The sequence below is a fragment of the Manis javanica genome, chromosome 8 (assembly GCF_040802235.1).
Source record: "Manis javanica isolate MJ-LG chromosome 8, MJ_LKY, whole genome shotgun sequence".
NCBI classification, from domain to species: domain Eukaryota; kingdom Metazoa; phylum Chordata; class Mammalia; order Pholidota; family Manidae; genus Manis; species Manis javanica.
The window spans coordinates 119080325-119108107 of NC_133163.1; the positions used below are offsets into that span (position 1 = coordinate 119080325).

The 27783-nt window shown below is 37.3% G+C and overlaps 2 protein-coding genes across 13 annotated transcripts in view; one reads left to right on the forward strand and one right to left on the reverse strand.

Annotated features, from left to right (window-relative positions):
• Positions 1 to 5573: 5573 nt before the first annotated feature.
• Positions 5574 to 12994, reverse strand: THAP10 (THAP domain containing 10). Its single transcript, XM_017668886.3, has 3 exons — positions 12440 to 12994; positions 5895 to 6042; positions 5574 to 5783 (listed from the first exon to the last, which is right to left on the reverse strand). The coding sequence occupies exons 1-3, from the start codon at positions 12992 to 12994 to the stop codon at positions 5743 to 5745; spliced, it is 744 nt and encodes a 247-aa protein (XP_017524375.3). The 3' UTR covers positions 5574 to 5742.
• Positions 12995 to 13319: 325 nt separating this feature from the next.
• The window catches only part of LRRC49 (leucine rich repeat containing 49), a 201467-nt gene continuing 187003 nt past the window's right edge, over positions 13320 to 27783 (forward strand). For 4 of the 12 annotated variants that reach the window (XR_012120775.1, XM_073212098.1, XM_073212100.1 and 1 more), the window contains exons 1-3: positions 13329 to 13466; positions 14106 to 14162; positions 22649 to 22736. Coding sequence is in view for 6 of the 12 variants with exons in the window: in XM_073212098.1 (XP_073068199.1) it covers positions 13419 to 13466; positions 14106 to 14162; positions 22649 to 22736 (193 nt within the window). In the remaining 6 variants the exon portion in view is untranslated. Of the gene's footprint in view, positions 13467 to 13537; positions 13637 to 14105; positions 14163 to 22648; positions 22750 to 27783 lie in introns of all 12 variants that reach the window. The other 8 variants (XM_073212103.1, XM_073212105.1, XM_073212101.1 and 5 more) reach the window with 6 other exon arrangements.

Genomic DNA, 27783 nt, shown 5'->3' on the forward strand with positions numbered 1-27783 from the left:
AAATGGATATTATTTTTATTGTATGTTCTAGATATAATGAGATGATCATGATTTTCCCTTTATTCTCCTAATGTGGTGAATTGCACTGATTTATATTTATATTTTTTATTTTGGTATTATTAATGTATAATTACATGAGCAACATTATGGTTACAAGACTCCCCCTATTATCAAGTCCCCCCCACATACCCCATTACAATCACAGTCCATCAGCCTAGTAAGATGCTATAGAGTCACTACTTGTCTTCTCTGTGCTATACTGCCTTCCCTGTATCCTCCCCACTACATTATGTGTACTAATTGTAATACCCCTTTTCCCCCTTATCCCTCCCTTCCCACCCATCTTCCCCAGTTCCTTTCCCTTTGGTAACTGTTAGTCCATTCTTGGATTCTGTGACTCTGTTGCTGTTTTGTTCCTTCAGTTTTTTCTTTGTTCTTATACTCCACAGATGAGTGAAATCATCTGATCCTTGTCTTTCTCTGCCTGGCTTATTTTACTGAGCATAATACCCTCTAGCTCCATCCATGTTGTTGCAAATGGTAGGATTTGTTTTCTTCTTATGGCTGAATAATATTCCATTGTGTGTATGTACCACATTTGTTTATCCATTCATCTACTGATGGACACTTAGGTTGTTTCCATTTCTTGGCTATTGTAAATAGTACTGCGATAAACATAGGGGTGCATATGTCTTTTTCAAACTGGGCTGCTGTATTCTTAGGGTAAATTCCTAGAAGTGGAATTCCTGGGTCAAATGGTATTTCTATTTTGAGCTTTTTGAGGAACCTCCATACTGCTTTCCACAATGGTTGAACTAATTTACATTCCCACCAACAGTGTAGATCTCCACAACCTCACCAACATTTGTTGTTGTTTGTCTTTTGGATGGTGGCGATCCTTACTGGTGTGAGGTGATATCTCATTGTGGTTTTAATTTGCAATTCTCTGATGATTAGCGATGTGGAGCATCTTTTCATGTGTCTGTTGGCCATCTGAATTTCTTTTTTGGAGAAGTGTCTATTCAGCTCCTCTGCCTATTTTTTAATTGACTTATTTGCTTCTTGTTTGTTGAGGTACGTGAGGTCTTTATATAATTTGGATGTCAACCCCTTATCTGGTATGTCATTGTCATTTATGAATATATTCTCCCACACTGTAGGATGTTTTTTTGTTCTATTGATGGTGTCCTTTGCTGTACAGAAGCTTTTAGTTTGATAGAGTCCCACTTGTTCATTTTTGCTTTTGTTTCCCTTGCCTGGGGAAATATGCTCATGAAGAAGTTGCTCATGTTTATGTCCAAGAAATTTTTGCTTATGTTTTTTTCTAAGAGTTTTATGGTTTCATGACTTACATTCAAGTCTTTGATCCATTTTGAGTTTACTTTTGTGTATGGGGTTAGACAATAATCCAGTTTCACTCTCTTACATGTAGCTGTCCAGTTTTGCCAGCACCAGCTGTTGAAGAGGTTGTCATTTCCCCATTGTATATACCTGGGTCCTTTATCGTATATTAATTGACCATATATGCTTGGGTTTATATCTGGAATCTCTAGTCTGTTCCATTGATCTATGGGTCTGTTCTTGTGCCAGTACCAAATTGTCTTGATTACTGTGGCTTTGTAGTAGAGCTTGAAGTCAGGGAGCATAATTGTCCCCGCTGTATTCTTCCTTCTCAGGATTGCTTTGGCTATTCGGGGTCTTTTGTAGTTCCATATGAATTTTAGAAGTATTTTCTCTAGTTCACTGAAGAATACCATTGGTATTTTGATAGGGATTGCATTGAACCTGTAGATTGCTTTAGGCAGGATGGCCATTTTGACAATATTAATTCTTCCTATCCACGAGCACGGGATGTGTTTCCATTTATTGGTTTCTTCTTTAATTTCTCTCATGAGTGTCTTGTAGTTTTCAGAGTATAAGTCTTTCACTTTCCTGGTTAGGTTTATTCCTCGGTATTTGATTCTTTTTGATGCACTGATTGCTTTTTGTGTGAAGCTAACCTTGCATTGTTGAGCTAAATTATACTTGGTTATGATGTATTATTCTTATATTGCAGGATAGGTTTGCTGATAGTTTATTAAGTATATTTGCATCACATTCACTAGGGGTATTGTTTTGTAATTTCTTTTCTTCTAATGTCTTTGCCTAGTTTGGTAGTAATGCTGAATTCATAACATGAAATGCAAGTGTTCCCTAAGTCAATCTCTTGAAGGATTTTATGTAACATTCATATTTTTTTTCTTATGTGTTTGAATAGCTCTATACCAAAGAAACTGAATGTGTTATTATAATCCTTTCACAAAGAAAATGTTAGGCCCAAATAATTTCTATCAAAGTTTGTTTCTTCTTCTATTAGTTTTGATATCTTGTCTCTTTTTAGTTCTAGAATTTCCATTTGGTACTTTTTTATATTTTTCTCTGGTGAGATTCTCTACTTCTTCATTTAACATGGCTATATTTTCTTCTTTGAACATATATATAATAGCTCCTTTGGAGTTCTTATCTGCCAGTGGCAACTTTTGGTTATCTTGGGGTTAGTTTCTGTTGATTCTTTTTTGTCTTGATCATGTGTCCACACTTTCTAATTTCTCCATATGACTACTAGTAACTTGATTTTATACTGGACATTTAGATGGCAAATTCTGTTATCTTCTTCCAAAACATGATGGATTTTGTCCTAACAGCCAGTTAACTGGGCTGGACTCAAATTCCAAACTGTTTGTACTATGGTGGGTGGCAGCTAAGCTGTTGCTGTCTGCTGGGCCCCGAGGTCTCTCCACACAATATGTGTAGTTCAGTGATTAGTCAAAGATTTGGCTGAGGTTTATAAGCATATTTTGATTGCCTTCTCCAGTGGCTTCTACTTTTCCATGACTTGCCCCATCATTTTTCACTCTGGCAACTCTTAATTTTCACCTCTGACTCCTAAAGCTTTCTGCTTGAGTTCTAGCTGCCTTTCACAGCATGGAATGGGGAGTGCATTCAAATGGAAAGGTGCATAAAACACATCTCAGCCACGGTGGTTCACCTCTTTCAAGGCTGACTCCCTATTTCTGCTTTTGATATTTCCCAGCTCCCTCAAAGCTGTTTGGCATATTTTTCCAGAATTTGTCATGGAAGGATACAAGCTTCCTCACCACCAACAGAACAGGAACTGCTCTATTTGTTTTCATGGGGAAATTTGAGATTAAAAAATGATATCACCACCCCCACTATTTTTCCAGAATTCTCAGAGGAATATATTTGACCAAACAATCTTTACATTCACACACTCTTGACATGTCCACTTCTCTGGCCTAAAAGTCCAACAGTTTCATTTGTATGGCCAATTAAGTTTTGAAGTATAATAAATAAAAACTGGCAAATAAACCAGCTACAGAATATATTTCAAATAGATTTAAGTCTTGAATAGATTAAAAATTCTTAATTGTAACCTCAAATGCCTTACACAGACTCATTCTGTACACCATTCCAGGCTCATCTCTATCATTCTCTGTTTAGTTCATTACCTCCAGCTACCCTAGCCTTCTTGCTGTTTCTTAGATACCAGAGCACCTGCCACTCCTATCATCTGGAATGTTCCTTCTTCAGATCATTACATGATTGCTCCTTCTGATCATTCAGGTCTCTGATCGTGTATAATATCATCAGAGGCCTTTTCTGATTCCCTACTTAAAAGACAAAACCCTCTCCCCCATCCCAGTTAAGCTGTAACATCTTACTCTGAGTTATTTTCTTCAAAACATGGTCACTATCTGAAATTACTCATTTTCCTTGTTTATTGTCAGGCCCCCCACTAAAAGGTAGGCACAAAGAGGGCAGCGTCTTTGTCTTGTTCACCAGTGTATCCTCAGGGTCTAGAACAGATGCTTGCATAGAGTATGTTTAAAAAGCACTTATTAAGTGAATAAATGAAGAATGATATGGCAGGTGTTGAGGTAAACCTAATTTCCCCCCCACCAAACTCATCTGACAATAAAAAGAAATTAAAGTAAATAAAAACATTTTTGCAAAAAGTAAACAGTATCGTATAAACTATAAGTTCTTATATTTAATTTAAAACAAAGCCAGTATTTCATTTTACTTTAGGGCAGTAAAACATTGAACATTATAAAATCATATGTTTCAACAAACCAAATATAAATTCTCAATTGGTAAGAGAAAAAAATAACTGAATAGTAAAAAAAATGAATAAATTAAGTGGTGTTATGGCTGTCAAAGTTGTTTAACATGTATTAATGAAAAACTCATGGCAGTGAACTTTGGGGATGAATGGGCATGTAACATTAGGATTTAAATTAGGGAGAGAGGCTGTTTCAAAGTTCAAGGGACAATAGGTACTTGGAGTTTTTAGCTTCAGAGGATTTACCTACTTAATTTTAAAACTTAATGCTCTCTTAAAACATAAAATGGTCATCTCAAATTCAAGCCAAAAGTAGCAATAATAATATTAATAATGCTATGTGTTTACTAACCATTATTCAGGCTCATAACTTACATTAATAATTTATTTTATTATTCTTTTTATTAAAATGATACTGTTCAAATAAAGTCAGACATAAAATTAGCTTTGGAAGAAAATCACTTTGGTGTAATGCATAAACCTTTGAGGATAAAATGCATCTAAGTTCTTCCAGTCATGCAGAACTAACAAATCCATGACACATAAAATGCCCATTTATTTTTCTTATTCTCTACAGAAGATCAGAGTTTTAAGAAGTTTCTTAGAAACCATTGGAACAAATTGCTTTGTGGTACAAAATTGCCATAAAAATTTTGCTGGTGAATGGCAGATGCGGCAGCTAAGTTCACATGCTTCTTTCCCAAATACGGAATTCAACAGAGTGGTTTTGATAGAGGAAAACCTAATTCCTGAAATGGGGATATGTTAGAAATGTAATACTTTTTTTTGCATCATGTAAATAATTTCAATCTAAATTAAGCTTATTAGATTTGTTGTAATTAGAATTGATGCATATAGATTTTATTAACAAGGTAACCTAGTATATAAAGCTATTTCTATTTAAATTGAACCCCTTTGAAAATTTCTAAGAGCCATAGCTTTATCAGAAATGCTCACAGGAACTGTGATATTCAAATGGACAAACTAATAAACAAATAATATAGCAAATGATGATCAAGGGTACATATCCTGGCTTTACCTCAAATCATTCAACACTAGCAGACTTGGCAGTGCTATTATTGTTCTTTATCTTCAAATTATTTAGAACAGTGACATTCTAACTCGTTTATGTCAATTAAGTCCCATTAGAATGTTGCTTCTGAACTAAGCTTAATCCTGATCTGGAAATGTTGCTATTATGGTTTTTTTTTTATAACCTTGTTTCTGCCAAAAGGATAAAAAAAAAAAAAAAGGAGAGTAGGGAGTCAGGTAGGGAGGTTTTGGGGCAGGATTATCTTCATTATCTTGGCAAGCAGGCAAAGTTTTGCCTACAAAGCTAAGCAGATTTTGCTGATACTGAACTGACATATTACCTTGAAGTGAAAGGTTTATAAGAGTAAAGAGATAATTATGTGAGTAAAGATTTGAAAAACTACAGCACATCCAATCATTTGATACTGTGTTTTTAACAGGTTTCTTCTTTCACCTGCACAGGTATACACTATCAATCACTCTGTTCTCTCTTGATATCCCAGAATGCATCTGTTTGTGAGTCACTGGAGTAAATGTCAAAGAGAGAGGACATTCTAGACCATAATTCATCAGTCTGAGTAGTTGCATTACAGAGTAGTTTTCCAAACACTCACTTTGGCCTGAATACCTGAAAGATAATAAACACAATTACCTATGATTTAAGACTTTGCTTTGCATTTATCTTTCATACAGAAAAGATCAATCCAATTGGTCAGTCAACTGAAGAGTCAAAACATACCCACACTACAGTGAGGGGGCCTTTTCAGAGAAATTTGTGTACTTTTATGCACTGGGCCTTTTACACAGTGAGCAGGTACTGAAGTGATATCATCAGGTAGATTATCAGCATGCACTTGTGTGTGTAAAACTTCATTTTCACATGTAATCTAAACATATAAATCAAAAAAGAGAATTGTATTAAAGGTAAGCCTACCTTATGTGGTTTTATCTTTCAAAAGTTATAAGTAGTATAAGAGTAGAGATAATATTTTTCAAGGGCATATATTAGGAAGGCTGGAATCTGAACCTAGGCAAGCTGGCTCCATAGTCCAAGTTCTTATCTGCCATACTGTGCTTTACTACTTCTGAATCGTAACTTGCTAAGCATTCTGGTCAGGCAGAAATCTATAACCTGTTCAAGCTTTTTGCTTACAACCCACTATTTTTTTCCTAAGTCAACATCTGGAAGAGATAATAGTATTAGTATTAAAATACTGGACATCATAGCAGCAGCATTATTCTAGAAAACCTGATCATCAATCCTTTATGCCTTAGAGAGAAATACTTTAGTAGGATAGTATGGTTGGCTTTAATATTTTTATGCTTTCCTGAGAAAAATTACAATGTTAAATGTAAATTCTGTGGGGGAAGTAAGAGGGAGAAAGGAGGAGTTGGATAGCAATAAGGTAACATAAGACTGAGTATTTAGAAATTATGTGGAAGAGGCTAAGAAAAGCTATCTGAAAATACTATGAAGACCTATGAGGAGGAAGAATTAGATGTGACAGAGAAATGAAAACAAAATCAAAGTCCTATGCAATGAATGTATGGCCTTGGCAGTAGCAACTGTCTTCAGACCACTGAAAAAATATTTTAGTGGGCATCTTTGGTTACTGCAACACAGACTATTAATGTCCAAGGTAAAGAAACCTAGTGAAGAAACTTTTATTGAGTCCTTTTGTAATATGAATTATTATTGAGCACTTAAATAAAAATTTTAGTCTTATCTTTATTTGTATTTGATTAATCTCCACTGGCTACATTTACTTCTAAGCCAAGCATTATAGAAGTTTAGGATAAGTATATTTCTTTCTAAAGCAGATGTACACCTGATAAAATGGAATTAAATTTAACCAGGGCTTAAAAAATAATTTTTGTTCCCTTATAACAACAGCATTTTATCAGAGAAAAATTTGTACCATCCATAGAAGCAAAAATAAACATCAGCCATAATCTCATCATCCATAGCTAACACCTTAATATTTTGGTATTTTTTTCTTTTTCTATGCATTAAAAAAAATTGGAATATACTTTATGATTATTTTCCCCTTCAATGTACATTTCTGATATTAAGCATTCCACATAATTTTTATGGCTGCATATAATCAGCTATACTCTAATTTATTAAAACAATTCATATTTTGTAAATCTTTGGACATAAGACTTCTGTTTACACATCTGACTACATCTTCATATTAAAAGGTTAAGAAGAATTTTCAGATATGTGTTACTCAACTGGAACATGAGTTAAAATAAAATACTTACAATGGGGCAGAGAGAGAGGAAAGGGTGGAAAATATAGACCATAAGAGACATAGAAGATGAGATATATTAATTGACCCAGATGAAAAGCAAGAGAAATGGGACATAAGTATTATTTGAACATATAACATCTGAGAATTTACCAAAATGGAGAAGAGGCATTAAGACATGGTTTTACAAAAGTACTATTTGTATTTACCAAAATAAGAACAAAGCAAAGCATATCTATGCACATTACAGTAAAGCTGGAAAACAAAGAGAAAAACTTAGGAGCAGCCAGAGGAAAAAAGGTACATTCTCTTCAAATGGGCAACCATAAGAAGTAGACAGAGTAACACCTGAACTCTTAAGGACACAAAAAGACTGAAAATGAAAATACGTAAAAAACTAGGCCAACCCTATACCAAAGAAAGCTGGTGTTGCTATATTATCACTATATAACTAATGACATAGTTTTAAAATACCTAACACAAAAATTGTTAGAAGACTAAACATGTAAACTCAAAATCACAGTGGAAGATTTTTAAGATCCTTCTTTCAGTTAACTAGTACAATATGTAGGCAAAAATTCCGTAAGGATAAAGGAAATTTAAACATGATTAATAGACATATGGTATATAGTATGCAACTGTAGAACACATATTCATGTCAAGTGCATATGGAACATTCACAAACACTGACCTGTTTTGCCTAATACAAGTTTCAAGAGAGTAAATGCATATGTGGTATATTCTCTGGCCACAGGGTAATTGATCTAGAAATCTGTGACAAAAATATAACTACAAAATGCCTGCATGTTTGGAAATTTGAAAATACGCTTATGTTTGGAAATTTAAAAATATACTTCTAAATAACCCATGAATAAAAGGTAAAATTACAGTGGAAATTAGGAGACATTTTATATTGAATAATAAATAAAAATATGTATGAAATCTAAAGAGCCCAAAATAGCTAAGATATCAAAGAAGATGTACAAGAGGAATTAATTAATTGATATTAATTCTTAATATGAACTACAAAAAGTCACTGTGATAATGCTGTAAGGATAATGGTGTAAAGACAAAAAGAACAGAATAAAAAAATGTGGAAACAGACTTAAGCATGTATAGAAGCCTAAGTTATGACAGTTGCCACTAGGGGACAATGAGGAAATGCTAGTCTTTTCAGTGAAAGATACTGAGTCAATTTCGTACCTCCATGGGGAAAAATGAAACTTAAAACTCTATCTCACATCATACACAAAAAGCATTCTGAATGGACTGTAGATCTGAATGTAAAAACTAAAAACACTAAGTTTATAGAAAACAGCAGAGTATAAATGTTTTCAGCTTAAGCACACAGAAAAGGATTGGTAAACTGACCTACGTTAAAATTAAGGACTTCAGTACATCAAAAGATATTATTAAGAGTCAAGAGGCAAGCCAGTGGGAGAAGATATTTAAAAAACAAATAAACATACTTAGCTGACAAAGGAGTTGAAGACAGAATTTATTAAGAATGCTAAATTAACAAGAAAAAGATAATCAAAGAAAAACGGGTGTATCACCAAAGAGTCTATCTAAATGTTCAATGAACATTTAAAAAGGTGTTTCCTTAGTAATTTTTATCTACAAATGGAAAATGCAAAGTAAACCACCCCTACACTCCTTGTAAAAGGACTCAAGTGTGAAAGACTGACAATCCAAGGGTAGGCAAGAATGTAGAATCCTATCAACTCATATGTTGAGAGAGTGTACCTTGGTACAACTATTTCAGAAAATGATTTGGTATTGTTTACAAAAGGTCAGTATAACATTATAGTCCAGCAATTCCAATTCCAGGTATATACCATCATAAATGTGTGCACATATGAAAAAGATATGTACGAGAATGTTTACAGCAGTATTACTTAGAATAGCCCCCAAATGGTGACAAACCAAATGTCCAACAGTAGAACAGGTAAAAAAATTTTGATATATTCATACGATGGGCTGCTATATAATAACGAAAAAAAAATATGCAACAATATGTATGAATCTTACAAATATGAAGCTCAGCAAAGAAGCCGGATGTAAGAAATGTCTCTAGGATGATTATAGTGACATGAAGTTCAAAAAAAGCAAACTGTTCCTTTGAAAAGAGGGGAGGGGCTGAGGCTATAGTAATATAGCAGCTCCCTGGACTGCTAGTAGTGTTCTATTTCTTTACTTAGGTAGCGGTCACGCATGTTCAGTTCGGGATAATTTAATGATTTAAGATTTGCATTTGCTTCAATTGAACTTCAGTAAGACAGCTGCATAAAAAAATACAGTTGGACAGCAAACAAGGATACAAAATTAATAGTTAAGGAAAACCAATAATCATACTTTTATGAAGCAAAGTATCAGTGTATGGTGTTCCTCAGAGTCCCCTTTCTTCCTTGGGGATGGCCCCTAATTTTTTCTTAAGCTTCCTAAAAAATAGGAAACATTCATACTTATATTTATCTACACACAGCACCAACTGCTCAGAATAGTGTCTGTGTAACAGCTCAAAAAATGTTGCAGAATGACTGGAAATTCAACTTCTAGTTAGTTGGTCTTGGAACTGGAAGAAAAAACTGATGGAATCAGAGGTGAAGCCGACTTTCTCAGCAATGTTATTGGGGTTCCAGATCCAGACCAAGCTAAAGATTCGCTGTCAACTTTAAACTTCTTTTAACTTCATATACTTTTTTTTTTGTTATCATTAATCTACGATTACATGAAGAACAGTATGTTTACTAGGGTCCCCCCTTCACCAAGTCCCCCCCAAAAACCCCATCACAGTCACTGTCCATCTGCAGAGTAAGATGCTGTAAAATCACTACTTATCTTCTCTTTGTTGCACAGCCCTCCCTGTGCACCCCCCCCCACACTATACATACTAATTGTAATGCCCCCTTTCTTTTTCCCCGTCCTTATCCCTCCCTCCCCTCCCATCCTCCCCAGTCCCTTTCCCTTTGGTTAGTCCATTCTTGGGTTCTGTGATTCTGCTGCTGTTTTGTTCCTTCAGTTTTTCTTTGTTCTTATACTCCACATAACTTCGTATACTTTTAAACTAACTACTATTAAAACCCACACATAGTTTCTTAATAACTCAGCAAATATATTGATATAATATGGATTGTTAGAAATTCTGGCTGGATATATTTACTGACTGGAAAATACACTTGGTATCTATTCTGGATTTCTCAATAGTTAGCACTTGTTATATCAGAAAATCTCTAGTTGTTTCACTAGCATGGCTTTTGTCTCCCAATTTTTGATTGCATAGTAAAATTATAAGGAAGAAAAATAGGGGTGTGTGGCACATGTTTAATATTTACCTCTTTTACTACATGATTTATCTACATATAGATGTACAGAGATGTGATGGACTACCTGTTGGAGAGTATGATGGCTAGATAGTTCAAGGAAAGGGCAGAAACGTCTTAGGTACACAGTTTGATGAGAAGAGAAACTGGCAGACAATTGAAAATTCTATTATAGTACAAAAAATTGCTCTTATAGTCACATAATCACTCTACGAACATTTACTGAGTTCCTTAAACTTGCAAAATATTGTTCTAGATACTACTGGCAATACGATAATGAACAAATCAGATAGGATCCTTGCTCTCGTGGAGCTTACATTCTGCGAGAGCAACATTAGGAAACTACACACTTAGTTCATGACGGTTGTGATGAGGGCTATTGAAGTGTACGTACTATTGAAGCATGTGAAGTATATAAAGAATGACCGCATACAGTTATGGGATAAATAGGAAGAATGTTCCAGCTGGTTTTTAAAGTAAAATAACGATGATGGGGAACGGGAAGGGCATAATTCCAGGTTACTACATAAACAACTGAGCAAAGGCTTGCTGATACGTTCAAAACCTGAAAAGATCAGCATGACTGGTGCAGTGAACAAGAACAGTGGCTTTGGATAGAAATAGTGTGGTGGGCAGGGGCAAAAAGCAGGCAGGGACTTGTAGATTGTGTTAATCATTTTGTACTTTATCCTAATAATTGCAGGAAGCCACTAAAAGGTCTTAAGCATCCACTCCAAGGTAGGAAGCAGGTTGGTACCGCAGAAGGAGTTTTGGTCTGGTGATTAGAGTTAGAGCAAAGATTATAGGCCCTTGAGGAAATTATTAACCTCCTGGATTGGGTTACTTACTTGTGCATAAATTAAGAGTTTGGATTAGATGTGCACTTCAGCTTCCTTCAGTTCTAAAATTCTTTCTGTGAATACCTCTATATATATTCAAATGGAAAAATATCATTTACAAATCACTTAACTTCTTGGTGAACTCCTCCCACCTCCAGAAATGCTTTTTAGATTCAATTAAGTCGTAATTTAATTTATGTCATGGTGATAGGGCTGAAGTTTCATTATCTCAAAGAAGGCTGGCATGTCTTTAAGATGAGAAGTGGGGAAAAAGATACTAGTAATCAAATGCAAAGTAAGTGTAATCAGTGCTTATGAAGATTAAGAAGGTAAGCAGAAGAGGACAAGATGGGAAAATTCGGTTTACTGGTTAATTTAACTTAAAGGAAACTAGTCAAGAGGAAGTTTAGGAGCGGGGAAGGGATTGTTTATCAGCAAGCCCCGTCTTCAAAAGTAGGTCTACATCCCCTTTCCTTACCATTTTGACAGTATAATTCACATTGCCTCAAGTTTATGTAAGATGTTGTACAAAAAGTTTCAAGCACCCTATTCTTGGTTTGCTCAAATTAAATCCTATTTAAAAACTCTTGGGTCAAAAAGTGAAGGTGACTCTATAATCTGAAGGATAAGTGTTGTGTTTATGTGAGTTTTGGGGGAGGAGTAGGTAGAAGAAATTATAATCCCAAAGTGTTAACGCCAAGTAGTATCTTGGAGACCAACGCTCAGCACACGCCTAACTTTACAGATGAGAAAACAGAAACCTTCCAGGTGTGGCGACTTTCCCAAAGTGGCACTAGGGAGACGCTTCCCCAGAATGACACAGTCTGGGGGTCCTTCCATGACCCTCGGTGGACTCGGGTGTCCCTTTACCTGTGAAGCTGCGGCCTTCTTCCTGACCCAGAGGAGGGCACAGGAGGCTAGACCCGGGGCAGCCTCCGCCCGCCTGACTGCCTGGGGCGCTCCTCCCTTCTCGGGGCTGCCCGCTTGGTCTCCCTCTCCTTCCCCCGTAGGTGCTGGGGAGGACACCCGGGTGGGCACGGGGCCCGCTGTGAGCCGCAGGCGCTGGGAGAAGCGCAGGATCTTCTGCAAAACCGGAGACGTGGAAACAGGCTGGCGCGAAGTGGTCGGAGCAGGTGGCTGGGCGGTCATTGCCCCGCACGAAGCGGCCCCACAGTAGCCGCGCAGCGCGGTGGTTGGGGAAGCGGAACAGCGAGTTCCCGGCCTTGGTGGTGTTGCCGCACTGGGCGGGGAAGCCGGGGTCCCCATGCCCTCCGAACGCCCCTGCGCTCCTAGCCGCGACCGGGGCGAGACGGTCTGCTCGTGAGCTGTCGGCGCCCCGTCAGTCCTGTTTCCTTCCCCCACCTCCGGCCACCGGAAGTGCCGAACTGGGGCCCCAAAGTGGGAGAGTCCCCGGCTCTTTGACATGTGCCTCCTCGTCTCCGCAGTCCCCGGACAGAGCAGGTGGACGCAGGGAGAGTGGTACAAATTTCGCGTAGGTGGAGCTGAGGTGGGCCTTGAAGAGGAACGGACCGGAAGTCGTGGTTGTCATAGTTACCGAGGGGCCCGGCCTCTTCCCGGTTCTGTCCTCCCTACACTCCCACAATGTTTTTAGGAGGCTAGGAAAACAGGACGAGGAAGTGCTGACGCACTGAGTCCTCACAAACCCAAGCAGAGGCTCTAACGATTGTGTTGGTCAGTTGATTTGGGAGAGGACCAGACCGGAAATGGTAGTTTCCATGGTAACCCGTGAGCTGGTTGCCTGGGAGATGACCCCTTTTAGGTCTCTTTGAATCTCTACTGTAGCGTCACTTGTAAGGCAGATCTCAGAGATCCTGGACTGTCTTCTGCCATGATTCCCGGGAAATACCGCCCTGTTTCTGGCCGGGCTGCGAACAACGTAGGTTGGATCTCGTATTTTCCCTTTCTTATTATTCGTACCGTCTTTTCTGACTGGCGTCTTTGTCCTAGGTGATGGGCTGTATTATTGGGACCAGGACCGCTGAGTCTCCTCAAGCTATTGTCTGACCGAGGCTTGAGATTCGTGGACTGGACCAAGGCACTTTGAGGGTATTTAATATTGTATGATGGGTATTCAAAGTCTTGTCCAGGATCTGGGCTTTCCAGAAGGTGGAGCTGGTCTGCTGTGAAAGGCTACCCTTCATTTTATTTTTTTTAACCAGTCAATCCCTATCCCCCCCACCCGCCCCCGTTTTCTTTAATGAATCATTTATTATTAACAGGAACTTGTATCTATTTAAATGTCCCACTAAGATATTTACTTAGACCTGAAATGGCAAGACTCGAAAGCCTGAGATGCTAAAGTAAGGGATTAAATTGCTGCAGAGATTTTGGGAAATAAATCACAGTGAAACCTTTTACTTCTTAAGTTGTGAATTTATTGTTTACAGCAAATCCTCAGAACATGATATTTACATAATTTTTGGTTATGTCTTTACCTGTACTGTTTTTTTGGGGGAGTATATATGTGTGTATTTAAGTTAAGAGCATATTTTATGGCTTAATTTTTACATTGCAGGTGAACTGTGGGCTTCATCTGGTTATTCAAACATCATCACTTCCTGAAAAAAACAGAGTAAGATTTAAGTAAATTTGTATTTTAATTGAAGAATAACTATTTTTATATTCTACAAAAATAGCAGCATTATTTAAAGAGTAGAGTTTGAATTGGAAATGTAAATATATTTACTTTGGTCTCCAAGCTAAAGCCAAAACGTCTTTTAAAAACTTTATCTTATTTCACCAATTACTAGAGATAAGTGACTTTTTCTTGACATTTAAACATTTCTAAAATCAGGATCTTTCTTAAAATTGATGGTACATCATAGTTTAATTGAGAAAACTTTTTCTTTCTTAGTAGTGGGTAAAATGATAGTATATCTTACTGGTGGACACTTATACTGGATAACATGATAATTTGGGGGACTATACCTACATATTCCATTTAAAATCATGAGAGAAAAATAGATTAGCAATGCAAATATATTAGGCTTAGTATTATGTAGAAGATAAGTTATGAAAATGAGATATTTTTCCCTCAAAATTTGCCCATAATATTCCTGGAATTTCCATAAGTACTGGCTTTTGATTTGATTTTTGAGATACACATATTTTTCTTTTCCTCCTGTCTCACCTTAACACTGAAATATACTCACCTGCCTCCTACACAACTGTGTCTCAGGACCTAATACAATATTTCCTCCTTCGATTAAATTGTACATCTCTAAACATCACAGTTCCATTTTTCCTAAGAAATTGTTAAATGGATGTCACTGGAGGAAGTCTAAAGTGAATGGCGGAGTTCACAGATACAACTTATGGAGGATACTGAGGGGTGTGAGGAGGGTGGTCAGTGGTAGGACGCTACTGGTCAAGGAGGTGAAAGTTGATCACATTGTATGTATGAAAATGGAAATATGGAAATTAGATCATTTGATCATCTTGAATAAATAGCAGTTAGCTACATTAACTGAAAATATTCTTTGTTATAATTGGGCATAATGGATTCCCTCCAAAGCTTCGCTATTTGATTCCACTGGACAAATCGTATTCTACCATTATGATATGTTTCCAGGAACTATGCGCCTCATCCAAATTCTTTCCGAACCATTAATTTTCTTTTGTGTGGACCTATGTTCTGAGAAAATACCCTTATCTCATATAATTCATAAGAATATAATGCAAAAACCATTATAATGTTTATAGTATGAAAAAAATCACAAACATTATACTTCTTTTAAGATATTATTCAGGTTTTTAATTTTTTTATTAAGGTATCATTGATATACCAACTTATGAAGGTTTCACATGAGTAACATTGTGGTTTTAACATTCACCCATATTATCAAGTACTTCCCCCAATACCCCATTGCAGTCGCTGTCCATCAGCGTAGTAAGATGCTATAGAGTCATTACTTGCCTTCTCTGTGCTATAAGCCTTCCCCGTGACTGTGCTAAACATAACGCCCCTTAATCCCCTTCTCCCTCCCTCCCCACACACCTTCCCCAGCCCCTCCCCTTTGGTAACCACTTGTCTTTTCTTGGAGTCCTTGAGTCGGCTGCTGTTTTAGTCCTTCAGTTTTGCTTTGTTCTTATACTCCACAGATGAGTGAAATCAGTTGGTGCTTGTCTTTCTCCACCTGGTTATTTCACTGAGTCCAATACCCTCTAGCTCCATCCATGTTATTGAAAATGGTAGGATTCATATTCTTTTTATGGCTGTATTCCATTGTGTATATGTACCACATCTTCTTTATCCATTCATCTACTGATGGACATTAGGTTGCTTCCATTTCTTGGCTATAGTGCTGTGATAAACATAGGGGTGCATATGTCTTTTTGAATCAGGGATCTTGTTTTCTTCAGGTAAATTCCTAGGAGTAGAATGACTGGGCCAAATGGTATTGCTATTTTTAGTTTTTAGAGGAACCTCCACATTGCTTTCCACAATGGTTGAATTAATTTACATTCCCACCAACAGTGTAGGGGGGGTCCCCTTTCTCCTCATCTTGCCAGCTTTTGTTGTTTCTTGTCTTTTGGATGCTGGCCATCCTTATTGGTGCGAGGTGGTATCTCATTGTGGTTTAAATTTGCATTTCCCTGATAATTAACGATGTGGAGCATCTTTTCATGTACCTTTCGGCCATCTGAATTTCTTCTTTGGAGAAGTGTCTGTTCAGATCCTCTGCCCTTTTTTTAATTGGGTTATTTGCTTTTTGGGTGTTGAGGTGTGTGAGCTCTTTATGTATTTTGGATGTTAACCCCTTACCGGATATGTTATTTACAAATGTATTCTCCTACTTTTTGTTCTGCTGATAGTGTCCTTTGCTGTACAGAAGATTTTTAGTTTGATGTAGTCCCATTTGTTCATTTTTGCTTCTGTTTCCCTTGCTCGAGGAAATGCGTTCAGGAAAAAATTGCTCATGTTTATATTCAAGAGATTTTTGCCTATGTATTCTTCTAAGAGTTTTATGGTTTCATGACTTTCATTCAGGTCTTTGATCCATTTTGAGTTTACTTTTGTGTATGGAATTAGACAGTGATCCAGCTTCATTCTCTTACATGTAGCTGTTCAGTTTTGCCAACACCAGTTGTTGAAGAGGCTGTCATTTCCTCATAGCATATCCGTGGCTCCTTTATCATATATTAATTGGCCGAATATGTGTACGTTTACATCTGGGCTCTATTCTGTTCCATTGACCTATGGTTCTTTTCTTGTGCCAGTACCAAATTGTTTTGATTCCTGTCGACTTGTAGTAGAACTTGAAGTCGGGGAGCATAATCCCCCCTGCTTTATTCTTCCTTCTCAGGATTGCTTTGGCTATTTGGGTCTTTTGTGGTTCCATATGAATTTTAGAACTATTTGCTCTAGTTTGTTGAAGAATGCTGTTGGTCTTATGATAAGGATTGCATTGAATCTGCAAATTGCTTTAGGCAGGATGGCCATTTTGACAATATCCATGACCACGGGATGTAGTTACATTTATTGGTATCTTCTTTAATTTCTCTCATGAGTGTCTTGTGGTTTTCAGGGTATAGGTCTTTCACTTCCTTGGTTAGGTTTATTCCTAGGTATTTTATTATTTTTGATGCAATTGTGAATGGAATTGTTTTCCTGATTTCTCTTTCTGCTAGTTCATAGTGTGTAGGAAAGCAACAGATTTCTGTGTATTAATTTTGTATCCTGCAACTGCTGAATTCAGATATTAGATCTAGTAGTTTTGGAGTGGATTCTTTAGGGTTTATGTACAATATCATGTCATCTGCAAACTGAAAGTTTAACTTCTTCCTTGCCAATATGGATGCCTTCTATTTCTTTGTGTTGTCTTATTGCCGTGGCTAGGACCTCCAGCACACTGTTCAATAAAAGTGGGGAGAGTGGGCATCCTTGTCTTGTTCCTGATATTAAAGGAAAAGCTTTCAGCTTCTTGCTGTTAAGTATGGTGTTGGCTGTGGGTTTATCATATATGGCCTTTATTATGTTGAGGTACTTGCCCTCTATACCCATTTTGTTGAGTTTTTATCAGGAATGGATGTTGAATTTTGTTGAATGCTTTTTCAGCATCCATGGAGATGATAATGTGGTTTTTGTCCTTTTTGTTTATGTGGTGGATGATGTTGATGGATTTTTGAATATTGTACTATCCTTGCATCCCTGGAATAAATCCCACTCGATCATGATGGATGATCTTTTTGATATATTTTTAATTCAGTTTGCTAATATTTTGTTGAGTATTTTTGCATCTATGTTCATCAGGGATATTGGTCTGTAATTTTCTTCTTTCGTGGTGACGTTGTTTGATTTTGGTATTAGAGTGATGCTGGCCTCATAGAATGAGTTTAGAAGTATTCCCTTCCCTTCTACTTTTTGGAAAACTTTTAGGATGATGGGTATTAGGTTTCCTCTCTATGTTTGATAAAATTCAGCAGCATCTGTACCAGGAGTTTTGTTCTTAGGTATTTTTTTAAATTACCAATTCAATTTCATTGCTGGTGATTGTTCTGTTTAGATTTTCTCTTTCTTTTTGGGTAAGTCTTGGAAGGTTGTATTTTTCTAGAAAGTTGTGCATTTCTTCTATGTTATCCAGTTTGTTAGCATATAATTTTTCATAGTATTCTCCAATAATTCTTTGTATTTCTGTAGTGTCTGTAGTGATTTTTCCTTTCTCATTTGTGATTCTGTTTATCCATGTAGACTCTTTTTTTCTTGATAAGTCTGGCTAGGGGTTTATCTAGTTTGTTAATTTTCTCGAAGAACCGGCTCCTGGTTTTGTTGATTCTATTGTTTTATTCTTCTCAATTTTGTTTATTTCTGCTCTGATCTTTATTATGTCCCTCCTCCTACTGACTTTGGGCCTCATTTGTTCTTCTTTTTCTAGTTTCATTGATTGTGAGTTTAGACAGTTCATTTGAGATTGTTCTTCTTTTTTTGAAGTAAGCCTCTATTGCAATATACTTTCCTCTTAGAACTGCCTTCACTGCATCCCAGAGGTTTTGGGGTGTTGTGTTGTTTTCATAATAAAGGGGTGTGTCCAACAAGAAGATATAACCATTATAAATATCTATGCACCCAATATAGGAGCATATATTGGGTCTCCATATATTGCTTGATGCCTGTTTTTATTTGGTCATTGATCCATTGATTATTTAGGAACATGTTGTTAAGCCTCCATGTGTTTGTCGGCTTTGTTTTCTTTGCGTAATTTATTTCTAGTATCATACCTTTGTTGTCTGAGAAGCTGGTTGGCACAGTTTCAGTCCTGAACTGACAGAGGTTCTTTCTGTGGCCTGGTATGTGATCGATTCTGGAAAATGTTACATGTGCACTTTAGTAGCATGTGTATCCTGCTGGTTTGGGGGTAGTATTCTGTAGATGTCTGTTATGTCCATCTGTTCTAATGTGTTGTTCTTTCTTCCCAGTGTGTGCTGGGAGGAAAGAGCTCTTTCCATGCTTCCCAGCTGCAGTGCTTGCCTCCACTGCCAGGTCCTGTGGGCCAAGCATGCCGGGAGGAGCCTCTGTGTTATGTCCCTGTAGCTGCCGTAGGCAGGGCCACCCTCCAGCTGGCCTGGCGTGATGACGGGGGCAGCATGTATGCAGACTGGGGCCTACAGGGAGGAAGGAGCAGCAGACTATATAAGAGTGCAGGGCCTTGGCGCTCCATTGCCAGCCAAGGGGATGGACTGTGTGAAGCTCCTGAAAGTTCTCAACCTACTGGGCTGAGTGTGTCCTTACTTATTTTCTGCCTGGTTGATCTGTCCTTTGGAGTGAGTGGTATGCTAAAGTCTCCTAAAATTAGTGCATTGCATTCTATTTCCCCTTTTAATTCTGTTAGTGTTTTTTTTCACATATTTAGGTGCTCCTATATTTGGTGCATAGATATTTATAATGCTTATATATTTTTGTTGGACTGACCCCTTTATTATTATGCAATGTCCTTCTTTGTCTCTTGCTCCTTCCTTTGTTTTGAAATCATATTGTCTGATATAAGACCTGTAGCGCCTGCTTTTTTCTCCCTATTATTTGCATGAAATATCTTTTTCCATCCCTTCACTTTTAGTCTGTGTATATCTTTGGGTTTGAAGTTTCTTTCTTGTAGGCAGCATATAGATGGGTCTTTTTAAAAATCTATTTTGTAACTCTGTGTCTTTTGATTGGTGCATCCAGTACATTTACATTAGGGTAAATTATCGATAGATATGTACTTATTGCCATTGCAGGCTTTAGATTCATGGTTACCAAAGGTTGATGGGCAGTTTCTTTACTATCTAACAGTCCAACTTAACTTGCTTATTATGCTATTTCAAACACAATCTAAAGGTTCTTTCTTTTTCTCCCTTCCTTTTCTTCCTTCTCCACTCTTTATATATTAGGTGTCATGTTATGTACTCTTTGTGTATTCTTTGACCGACTTTGTGGGCAGTTGATTTAATTTTGCAGTTTAGTAATTAATTGGTCTACTTTCTTTACTGTGGTTTTATTTTCTCTGGTGACAGCTATCTGGCCTTAAGACCACTTTCGTCTATAGCAGTCCCTTTAAAATACACTGTAGGGATGGTTTGTGGGAGGAGGTAAATTCCCTCAACCTTTGCTTATGTGAAAGTTGTTTAATCCCTTCTTTAAATTTAAATTATAAGCTTGCCGGGTAGAGTACTCTTGTTTCGAGGCCCTTCTGTATCATGTTACTCTGTTCTGGCCTGTAAGGTTTCTGCTGAGAAGTCTGATGATGGCTTGATAGGTTTTCCTTTGTCATCTTTTTTTTCTCTCTGGCTACTTATAATACTCTGTTCTTGTTCTTGATCTTTGCCATTTTAATTATTATATGTCTTGGTGTTGTCTTAGAAGGGTTCCTTGTGTTGGGAGATCTGTATACTTCCATGACCTGAGAGACTATTTCTTTCCCCAGATTGGGGAAGTTTTCAGCAATTATTACCTCAAAGAGACTGTCAATGCCTTTTTCTCTTTCTTCTTTTTCTGGTACCTCTATGATGCTAATATTGTTCCATTTGGATTGGTTGCATAACTCTCATTATTCTTTCATTCCTAGAGATCCTTTTTTCTCTTTGTGCATCAACTACTTTGTTTTCCTGTTCTCAAATTTCTGTTTAATTTACCATCTCCTCTACCTCATCTAATCTGCTTTTAAACTGCTCCATTGTGTGTTTCAGTTCAGATACTGTATTTTTTCAGTTTCTAGCTCTTTCTTGAAGTTATCCCTGAGATCTTGAATATTTTTCTGTAGCTCTGTGAGCATGTTTAAGAGTTTTATTTTGAAATGTTTATCAAGAAGATTGATGATTTCAGTTTCATTTAGCCCTCATTCTTGTGTTTGTGGGATTTTGGTTTGTACAAAATTCTTTTGCCATTTCATATTTCTAATGGTTACTATGGAATAATACTTTGTGTAGCTGTTGTCCTCTAGTGCTCAGAAGCTCTACTCTCTGGTGCTGCCTAGCACCTGGAGTGATGGTGGGGGTTGCAGGTGTGCAGCATCAGTGCCTGCCTGGAGGAAAGAGCTCTTTCCTTGCTTCCTGGCTGCAGTGCCTGCCTCCACTGCCAGGTCCCGTGGGCCAGGCATGCAGGGAGCTGGCTCTGTGTTATGTCCCTGTACCTGCTGAAAGCGGGGCTACTCTCTGGCTGGCCTGGCACGATGATGGGGCAGCATGTGTGTGGACTGGTGCCTGCAGGGAGGAAGGAGTGTGAGGCTGTGTTTCTTAGTGGGCGGGGTGGGGGGTGCTCTGTGCTGCATTGCCAGCTGTTGGGATGGAGTGTGTGAAGCTCCTGACAGTTCCTAAACTGCTGGGCTGAGTGTTCTGGGACAGTTTTGTTCACCTCTCCTTTCTCCTGAGCAGCAAGTTCTGTGTAATCCTTGCCCCGTTAGCACCCCTCTCGCTGTGGGAAGTCTGTCAAAGTGCTCACCTTCCTTTGTCTCATAGTGGCTGGTTGTGGGTACTTGTTCTCCACAGTGGTTGGAATTTCAGTTTCTCGAAGTATTCTGCCTGCCTTTGCTTTCCAGCCCCTCTAATCTCCAGAGCACCATTTAATGTGGGTTTGTGCTCCAGGAGCAAATTTCCAGCAGTAGGTGTTTAGTAGTCCTGGACTTCTATTTCTTCTCTGATCCATTTCTTTTCCTCATGCCTGTGCGCTGGGGCGTGGGTGGGCTTGGGTCCCACTGAATCGTGTCTCTGCTAATTTACCCTTCTCTGTGAGGTCTCCTCTTTTCCCCAGACATAGGCAGTCTGTTGCAGTCTTTTGGGATTAGTTGTATTTGCTCTATTTTCACATTATATGTGGTTTTGGGAGGAGTTTCTGCCTCACATCTCACACTGCCGTCTTTCCTTCTCTTTTTTAGGGTTTTATTTTGCATGGCTAATCATGAGAGGTTTTTTTTTTCCTTCAGTCCTCCCAGTAAATAATTTAAAATCAATTTAAATCCATTTTTTAGAAGGTTTAGATACACAATTTTATTACATTACAATTAGTCTCTTAAAAGAATTCTAATGATAAAAACATGACTTTTCCAACAGCATTGAGTTTCTATTGCTTTTGTTTTTAAGAAAATTATTCTCTTTATCATTGTATTTGAGGTGAGGGTATGCAGAACAAGGAAGAGTCTCTGAGTGGAACATGTTTTCACCTGACTGCTTTTCTGCATGTTTGTTAAAATACACATAACATAAAATTTACCATTTTAACCATATTAAATTATATAATTCAGTAGCATTAAATACATTCACAGTGTTGTACAGCCATCACCACTATCCAGTTCTGCAATTTTTTATCGCCTGAATGGGAGTCCCCATATCATAAAGCAGTCACTCCTCATCTTCCCTTCAACACGCAGAAGCCACAAATTTGCTTTCTGTCTCTATAGATTTTACTATTCAATATTTCTAAATGAAGTCATCCAATATATGGCATTCTCTGTCTGGTTTCTTTCACCTAGTGTGATGTTTTCAAGGTTTATCTGTATTGCAGCATGTATCAGTTATTGTATCTTACAATTGTCTTCATTACTTATTGTTAAATTATTATCTAAATATCTTTTCTGAAATGTTTTTTAGGTTGAATTCAGGCTAAATAGAGAAACACCACCATTCCCTGGTCGACTCTTACAACATGACCTTGAAAGAAACTACTCAAGTAGGCAAGGTATTGTCAGTGAGTAGCGATCAGATATGGTTTATTGTCACTGAGTAATATTGTTTAATAATGTTGAATCTCTAGACCACATAGCCTTGGACTAAAAATGAACTGTTTCATTTGTTGCCAAATTGGTTTGATATTTATTTAGATGAGAATTTGTTTTATATACACAGCATAGTAGATTATTTCCAATATAGAAAAAGCTGGTGTATTTTAGTTTGGTGGTAGACTATGCACAAGAGAATGGGAAAGAATCTTCCAAGTATTGTATTACAACTAGGACAAATGGCTAATTAGTGAATTTAGAAGTAATGGGAACAAAGAACTTTAGGAAATAAGGAAACAGTGGAAAGAGAGGAAGTCAGAAGTAGAAAAGAATCTCTTTCTCTACTAGCACATATAATTATAGATATTTTGCACTAAGCTTTAGTGTGCATCACCTGAGATCATATTAGAAATGCAGATTCTTAGGGCTTCCTTTGCTTTTTCTTCTTCACCATTCTGATTTTGTAAGTCTTAGGTGGGGTTTGGAAATGTGCATTTTAATAATGTCTCAAATGATTCTGACGGATGTGGTCTGTGGACCACCCTTTGAAAAATATTTCTGTGATCTGATTATACTTCTGAAATGTATTTTTCAACGCAAGGAGAAATTTCCTTTAATCCATTTGAGTTGTTAGTTGGTGGCTGACAACTGTAATGTGTTAGTGTTAAGTATTGCAGAATCCTTATATACAGTACCATGTCCTAGGACTTTATATGAGAGGGATCAGTATAGGCCTTTCTAGATTATTCATCTCATTACTGCATGAACATATGGCAATTTTGAGAATTTAGTTAGTTTTCTTATTCTGTTTTGTTACCTCTGGACCTTCCTCATAGGCCCATCTAATCAGGCATGGCTTTTTTCTTTCCCATATTGAACACTCTTGTTTTGACCAGTTGCTGAACATGGCATCAGCCTAACTGCAGTTCCACTGTGCAGGAAGCTTATGTCTTGCCTTCTTTGGTTCAGTTCAACACATATTTATTGAGTGTATACTATGTGCCAGGTACAGAGTTATAAATGTGAACCTGAAAATCCTTCATTAGCATTTTTTATGTTTGCATTGTGAATTTCCTCCATATTTTTTATAAGAATACCTTAAATTTGTTTTCTAAATTGGGAGTCAAACTTAAATACTTTTCCAAAGGTATTCTTGAATTAGAGAAGGAACTTGGAACATAGACTTTTGGATGGCTGATAAAGTATTACTAGATATTTGCTTTGAAGAAATACTATGGAGGCACCAAATTCTGTGAACCTAACTGATAATAAAGCCATATATAAATAATGACTCATTAAATGCAAATTAATTCATTAGGAAAAAATAAGCCTTTTTTTTTTCCATTGAAAGATTTTACTGAAAATCATTCTCTGTGACAGGCTACTCATTTGTACCTGTTTTTTTCCACATGTGTCTTCTCCATAGTTCCAGGCAGGTTCATGCAATGAAAGCCACAGAGCATGTAGCTGGTTTCTTGACTGTTGTACTCACCATTCTATCTTCAAAGGCATAAAACTCTGGAGAAGTTATAACTAGCATTTTATCAGAAAAGTTTGGAGAATTCTTTCTAATAAGCTGCATCTTATACACAATTATTATAATTACTTTCACCCACTTCTTGTTTGTCTCTGTTTTTCAAAATTAGTTGAACATCTATAATAGTCTGTCAGCACAAATTAACCAGTGGTCCTGTCAGTCCAAAGTTAAGGAAGTCTGTGTTCTAGTTAGGCTGGTTAATTTAGAACTTAGTATGTGATTTCTCTTAGGTTTTTTAGAGTGTTGTTAACAGTTAGCTGCTATGTTATTGAGATTTTGTAATAGCTACACTTTCCAAGACTACCATACAGTAAAATCTCAGCTAACCAGACTTTAATTGATTTAATTTCTTAACTGGGAATTAAAAAATTTATATAGATAGGAAGAGGCAGTGCTTGAGTCTTAAGATCATGATAAATCACTGGAAAGTCTAGGATTAGTATTTTGGTTATCAATCTCAAAGATATGGTTGAGTGAAAACACATAAATGTCCACATAGTGTATTATCCTGCCATCCATCATCTATCCATCCATCTGTCCGTCCACCCACCCACCTATCTAGCCATCTTTCTATTCATCCACTTACCCATCCGGTTCAGTGCAGATTTTTACCAAATGAAAACCTTTATGACTTTACACACGTTGAGATCCTAATGATAAAAGAATTAATTCAGCATTTATTTTATTTTATTTTATTTTTTTAATTTTGGTATCATTAATCTACAGTTACGTGAGGAACATTATGTTTACTAGACTCCCCCCATCACCAAGCCCCCCCCACATGCCCCATTACAGTCACTGTCCATCAGCATAGTAAGATGCTATAGAAGCACTGCTTGTCTTCTCTGTGTTGTGCTACCTTCCCCGTGCCCCCCACCCCACATTATACATGCTAATCATAATGCCCCCTTTCTTTCCCCCCACCTTATCCCTCCCTTCCCACCCATCCTCCCCAGTCTCTTTCCCTTTGGTAACTGTTAGTCCATTCTTGAGTTCTGTGAGTCTGCTGCTGTTTTGCTCCTTCATTTTTTTTCTTTGTTCTTATACTCCACATATGGGTGAAATCATTTGATACTTGTCTTTCTCTGACTGGCTTATTTCACTGAGCATAATACCCTCTAGCTCCATCCATGTCGTTGCAAATGGTAGGATGTGTTTAGTTCTTATGGCTGAATAATATTCCATTGTGTATATGTACCACATCTTCTTTACCCATTCATCTACTGATGGACACTTAGGTTGCTTCCATTTCTTGGCTATTGTAAATAGTGCTGCAATAAACATAGAGGTAATATGTCTTTTTCAAACTGGGCTGCTGCATTCTTAGGGTAAATTCCTAGAAGTGGAATTCCTGGGTCAAATGGTGTTTCTATTTTGAGGTTTTTGAGGAACCTCCATACTGTTTTCCACAATGATTGAACTAATTTACATTCCCACCAGCAATGTAGCAGGGTTCCCCTTTCTCCACAACCTTGCCAGTATTTTTTCTTGTTTGTCTTTTGGATTGTGGTGATCCTTACTGGTGTGAGGTGATATCTCATTGTAGTTTTAATTTGCATTTCTCTGACGATTAGCGATGTGGAGCATCTTTTCATGTGTCTGTTGGCCATCTGAATTTCTTCTTTGAGAACTGTCTGTTCAGCTCCTCTGACCATTTTTTAAGTGGTTTATTTGCTTTTTGTTTGTTGAAGTGGGTGAGCTCTTTATATATTTTGGGTGTCAACCCTTTATAGAATCTGATTTATGAATATATTCTCTCATACTGTAGGATGCCTTTATGTTCTATTGGTGGTGTCCTTTGCTGTACAGAAGCTTTTCAGCTTGATATAGTCCCACATGTTCATTTTTGCTTTTGCTTCCCTTGCCTGGGGAGATATGCTCATGAAGAAGTTGCTCATGTTTTTGTCCAAGAGATTTTTGCCTATGTTTTTTTCTAAGAGTTTTATGGTTTCATGACTTACATTCAAGTCTTTGATCCATTTTGAGTTTACTTTTGTATATGCGGTTAAACAATAATCTAGTTTCATTGTCTTGCATGGAGCTGTCCAGTTTTGCCAACAACAGCTGTTCAAGAGGCTGTCATTTCCCCATTGTATGTCCATGGCTCCTTTATCATATATTAATTGACCATATACGTTTGAGTTAATATCTTGACTCTCTATTCCATTCTACTGGTCTGTGGGTCTGTTCTTGTGCTAGTACCAAATTGTCTTAATTACTGTGGCTTTGTAGTAGAGCTTGAAGTTGAGCAGCAAGATCCCCCCTGCTTTATTCTTCCTTCTCAGGATTGCTTTGGCTATTTGGGGTCTTTTGTGGTTCCATATACATTTTAGAACTATTTGTTCCAGTTCATTGAAGAATGCTGTTGGTATTTTGATAGGGATTGCATTGAATCTCTAGATTGCTTTAGGCAGGATGGCCCTAGCCAAGAGCATGGGATGAGTTTCCATTTGTTAGTGTCCTCTTTAATTTCTCTTAAGAGTGTCTTGTAGTTTTCAGGGTATAGGTCTTTCTTTCACTTCCTTGGTTTGGTTTATTCCTAGGTATTTTATTATTTTTTATGCAATTGTGAATGGAATTGTTTTCCCAATTTCTCTTTCTGCTAGCTCATCATTAGTGTTTAGGAAAGCAACAGATTTCTGTGTGTTAATTTTGTATCCTGCAACGTTGCTGAATTCAGGTATTTGTTCTAGTAGTTTTGGAGTGGAGTCTTTAGGGTTTTTTATGTACAATATCATGTCATTTACAAATAGTGACAGTTTGACTTCTTCTTTGCCTGCCTAGATGCCTTGTATTTTTTTGTTTTTTTCTGATTGCCATGGCTAGGACCTCCAGTACTATGTTGAATAATGCTGGGGAGAGTGGGCATCCCTATCTTGTTCCCAATCTTAGAGGAAAAGCTTTCAGCTTCTCACTGATCAGTATGATGTTGGTTGTGGGCTTGTCATATATGGCCTTTATTTTGTTGGGGTACATGCCCTCTATACCCATTTTTTAAATAGCTTTTATCATGAATGTATGTTGAATTTAGTCGAATCATTTTCAGCATCTATGGAGATGATAATGAGGTTTTTGTCCTTTTTGTTGATGTGGTGGATGATGTTGATGGATTTTTGAATGTTGTGTCATTCCTGAGATGAATCCCACTTGCTCATGGTATATGATCCTCTCGATCTGTTTTTGAATTCGGTTTGCTAATATTTGTTGAGTATTTTTGCATCTATGTTCATCAGGGATATTGGTCTGTAATTTTCTTTTTTTTGGTCGGGTCTTTGCCTGGTTTTGGTATTAGAGTGATGGTGGCTTCATAGAATGAATTTGGAAGTATTCCCTCCTCTTCTATTTTTTGGAAAACTTTAAGGAGAATGGGTATTATGTTTTCTCTATATGTCTGATAAAATTCAGTGGTGAATCCATCTGGCCCAGGGGTTTTGTTCTTGGGTTGTTTTTTGATTACTGATTCAATTTCT

Excerpts from the sequence above, each read along its gene's own strand:
- THAP10 (XM_017668886.3), bottom strand. The coding sequence starts at position 12,994 with ATGTCAAAGAGCCGGGGACTCTCCCACTTTGGGGCCCCAGTTCGGCAC. Across the intron at positions 6,043-12,439 it reads AGAAGGCCGCAGCTTCACAG|ATTACATGTGAAAATGAAGT; the intron begins GTAAAGGGACAC and ends TTATATGTTTAG. Across the intron at positions 5,784-5,894 it reads GCCCCCTCACTGTAGTGTGG|GTATTCAGGCCAAAGTGAGT; the intron begins GTATGTTTTGAC and ends ATTATCTTTCAG.